The 3,543-nt window shown below is 39.5% G+C and overlaps 1 protein-coding gene across 1 annotated transcript in view; it reads right to left on the bottom strand.

Moving 5' to 3' along the window:
* Positions 1–941: 941 nt before the first annotated feature.
* The window catches only part of SHISA5 (shisa family member 5), a 3,580-nt gene continuing 978 nt past the window's right edge, over positions 942–3,543 (bottom strand). Inside the window, 3 exon segments of the mRNA XM_010151085.1 lie at positions 942–1,021; positions 2,887–2,937; positions 2,940–3,062. Coding sequence (XP_010149387.1) covers positions 942–1,021; positions 2,887–2,937; positions 2,940–3,062 — 254 coding nt within the window.

Genomic DNA, 3,543 nt, shown 5'->3' with positions numbered 1-3,543 from the left:
AAATCCGAAGCAACTAAATTTACCTCCTGTAAAATAATATCCTTCCCTATGATGAGGCAGGACTGAACGCTGGCAGGTAATTTTGCTTAAGGTGTACACTTTTCTTCCAAACTCATCTACAACATGACTGAAGTAAACTTGTTCAGTAATACTTGGACAACAAATACTCATCCAATATTTTTTATTAAGAATTCTCAGGTTTGCAGCTTTTGAGCTCTGTGTTCTACTAAGTGGCAGAGAGTGTTTGGCTGTTAATGTCTAGCTATAAATTAAAAGGATCTAAGAAAACACCCAATGAAAGCACGGTTTTTAAGCCTCAAAATCAGGAAAGAAAACAAGGAGATTATCAACTCACTATTTAGCACAGAAAAACACAACTAGTCAAAAGACAATTAAACGTGGTTTGCTACCCCTTACAGAAGGAAAATTTGTTTCAAAAAAAAGGAAAATTCCCTTTTAAATGGTAAGTGAAATGTAATAGATTGTAGCTTACCTAACGACAGTAGCTTCAAAACAGGCAGAATATACATAACATAGATCAGGTAGTTTCTTAGAGATCAAGGTTTTTATGTTGTAATACTGTGCAAAAGATTGCCTCAGCTTTGGGTGCTTGATAATGCTCATATTAGACCATTCCTTTCACAATTATTGCACAGCAAATGTTATTGTGGTTCTTACTTCTGAAGACTTCTTCCTGTTTTTCCTCACTGCATATAGAACAAAATCTCTTTCTGTATTTGCTTGAGGTATAAATTAACAACTTCTGCAAGAAAAATACTCCATCTTTGTACTTGAAGCATTTTTAAAAAAAGATACTGAATTAACTTTTACTTAGACAAAAGATTGTGTCTTCCAGAAAAATATACTACAGTTGCATGGTGTAAACAGCACAAATCATACTTTAAAAAGTTTTGCATGGAGAAGCACAGTAGAGGTTCTTTTCAATAAGTGGGCTTCTGAGGATCCACATAAGCAGGGTTGTAAGGGGGCTGGCTGATTGGGTAAGGTGCTCCAGCACCAGCTGCAAAAGCAGAACACAAGAAAGAACAGATTTGTAAAATTTACATTCTGAATTCTACGTCTATGATGCCAGCTTCTGTTTTGAGCACACAGTTGAAAGGTCTGGCTTATCCAGCATCTTAACTAGACTCGAGAACAGTCTGTGCTAACTCTTAAAACATCCTCATTTCCAAGTTAAATCACAGAACACCTCTGTTCTTGTGGGGTTTATGTAATGCTTGAGTGTAGCAGAGTATTATGGTAGCCACAAGCACATGGTCAGCCTTCAGGGGAGAACATAGTCAGGGGGGGGAAAAAAAGGAACAGATCTGGACAAAAAAAAAATCCAGCCTGTGAAAGTCAGAGATCCAGAGACAACACAATATACCTGATAGTATGTTGAGAAGTGAAAATAAACTGCTGGCAAAAGGACTAGAGAAAGCATCTTAGGATACCCTCAGGGAGAATGCTTTCCTGATAAGTGTCACAGAGTTAATTACCAATTAAAATAAAAGTGACAAAAAGTGTCCCACCACTACCAAGCACCTCAAAGAGTTTGACATGTATACAAGATGTAAATCACTTGGAAGATATCCTTATTTTCTAGTATTCTGAGACAAGCTGCTCTCAAGTGGCATCTTCACTTCCCGGTCTGTCAAAGAGCAGCAGTTAGTTCGAGTAACACAGCACTTGCTCAGATTCTGGAGCGCACAAGTGGGATTATCTGCTGCTGATCTTGTAAAGCGAGCGGGCTTGGCTCCTGGGGGAGAGCAGGTATTCTCTCCCTTGCATGTGACCTAATTAAGGGACTGCCCCTTGATTAATAGACAAGAGAAACACAGGAAAGAGCTCTCCTTTTGGGGCATTCTCAGCTGGTGACAGGGAAAGTGCTTCCAGATTACCCAGGGGGTGGGGTGTATTTTAAGAACTAATAAACCAACAAAACCTTGAGAAACCAGAGAGTAGAAGCAAAAGGACTACTTTATTGGCTCCCTGACTTCATAAGGCTGAGGCTAAAGCATTTTTGGGTAATCCCATAAAACCCACAGCTTCTTCAGAGTTTACAAGAGAAAGATAAAGTCAACAGGCCTGCCAAGTCAGCATTTTAACTTGGGATGTTGCTTTGCACATTGTTAATGTGCAATTTCTACCAGATTTGCAAACACTTAAGACCATGAACCATTGTTTTATATCTGAGTTGTCATGAAAGAGTTACTTTCTAAGGGCATTATCTACTACTCAGGACTGTACTTTGCTTGTGACTCAGAAGGATGAACAGTGTGGTTTGTAAGATGGCTTGAAGACCCCAGGACAGATAACTGCCTAGTATGGGCCTCTGAACAGCCAGGAGCCAATTGTTCAGAGAACAGCTTTTCCCAGCAAAAGTGAGAATTAGTAATAGCAACAGTGAAGCTACATGAAAACAATATAAATAAGGAAAGCAAAGAAAATAAGATTATGATAATTCTAACTGCTAGTCACCGGCAAACTTGTCTGAAGTTGATCAAACTTGTTATTCTACAAACATAGTGACGAACTACCAGAAAATGCCATCTCTGTATAGATTAAAACATCCAGCAAATATCAGGTTAGAGAAGGTATGTAGAAACACCCAGCTACCACATGTTAATTGGACTTGATCCACCGACACTCCCACTCACCACCAGCTACATGTCCCCTTGCAATACTTAACACAGAAATGGTGATGGGGAAATTTCAGCAAGAGTGAATTATAACATCCACCATAACTTGAGTTTTACGTAAATTTGTTTACTTTTACATTAATATAGTCACAGAAAATAATAAACGTAAATCATACAGGATTGGCTCCAACATAACTGTCTTTCGCTATTTAAGAGATGAAGATACAATTTTGCGCTGCCTTACCTGCCACCCTTTCATGATAAGCAGGGAGTCCTGATAGCTGCATGGGGTAAGTTGTGGCTGGATAGCCACAGGCTGATATCCTTGATATGGGGCTGTTGGGTAGTTGGGTGGCACTCCTTGTTGTTTGGGATAGGGAGCATGAACCACTGTAGTGGAAGTAGTGGTGGTCACAACAGCTAGGAGCAAGCAAAAGGAACATGGTTAGTGCTGGTGGTTCTGGATCCCTAGGACAGCCAACAACAGTGAGGTAAATAACTCTCTCAGGATTGATTTCTCACCTCAAAGTCTGGGCAATTTTATTTTTGAAGTTCCACAAAAGATTCAATAACATATGTCTCTAGACACCCTCCCACTGATCTCAGTGGCCTTCATGTTCTGGGGTAGCAGCCACCTTATCTCCTTGTTTCTCAGCCACAAAGAGCAAAGAATTTTATTCTTGGACTTTTCAAAAACCAGGAACTCAGTCCTGCAGACAAGTTATCTACCATTTGGTATGAGACTGGAAAAACTGCTATTTTTTTTAATGTGATCTGTTTTTAAGGATTAAAGTGATAAAGATTGTCTTTTTAGGTAAGGAGCTTCCTACCATGATTGCCCACATGAGTTTCCTTTTGTAAGTTGTCTGCACACTAATTGCATCCATGCGTTAGTACATCT

The sequence above is a fragment of the Eurypyga helias genome, unplaced genomic scaffold, assembly GCF_000690775.1.
Source record: "Eurypyga helias isolate BGI_N326 unplaced genomic scaffold, ASM69077v1 scaffold25454, whole genome shotgun sequence".
In the NCBI taxonomy this organism is placed as follows: Eukaryota; Metazoa; Chordata; class Aves; order Eurypygiformes; family Eurypygidae; genus Eurypyga; species Eurypyga helias.
The sequence above is the reverse complement of the archived record's forward strand: the minus strand, read 5'-3'. Positions and strand labels throughout refer to the sequence as shown.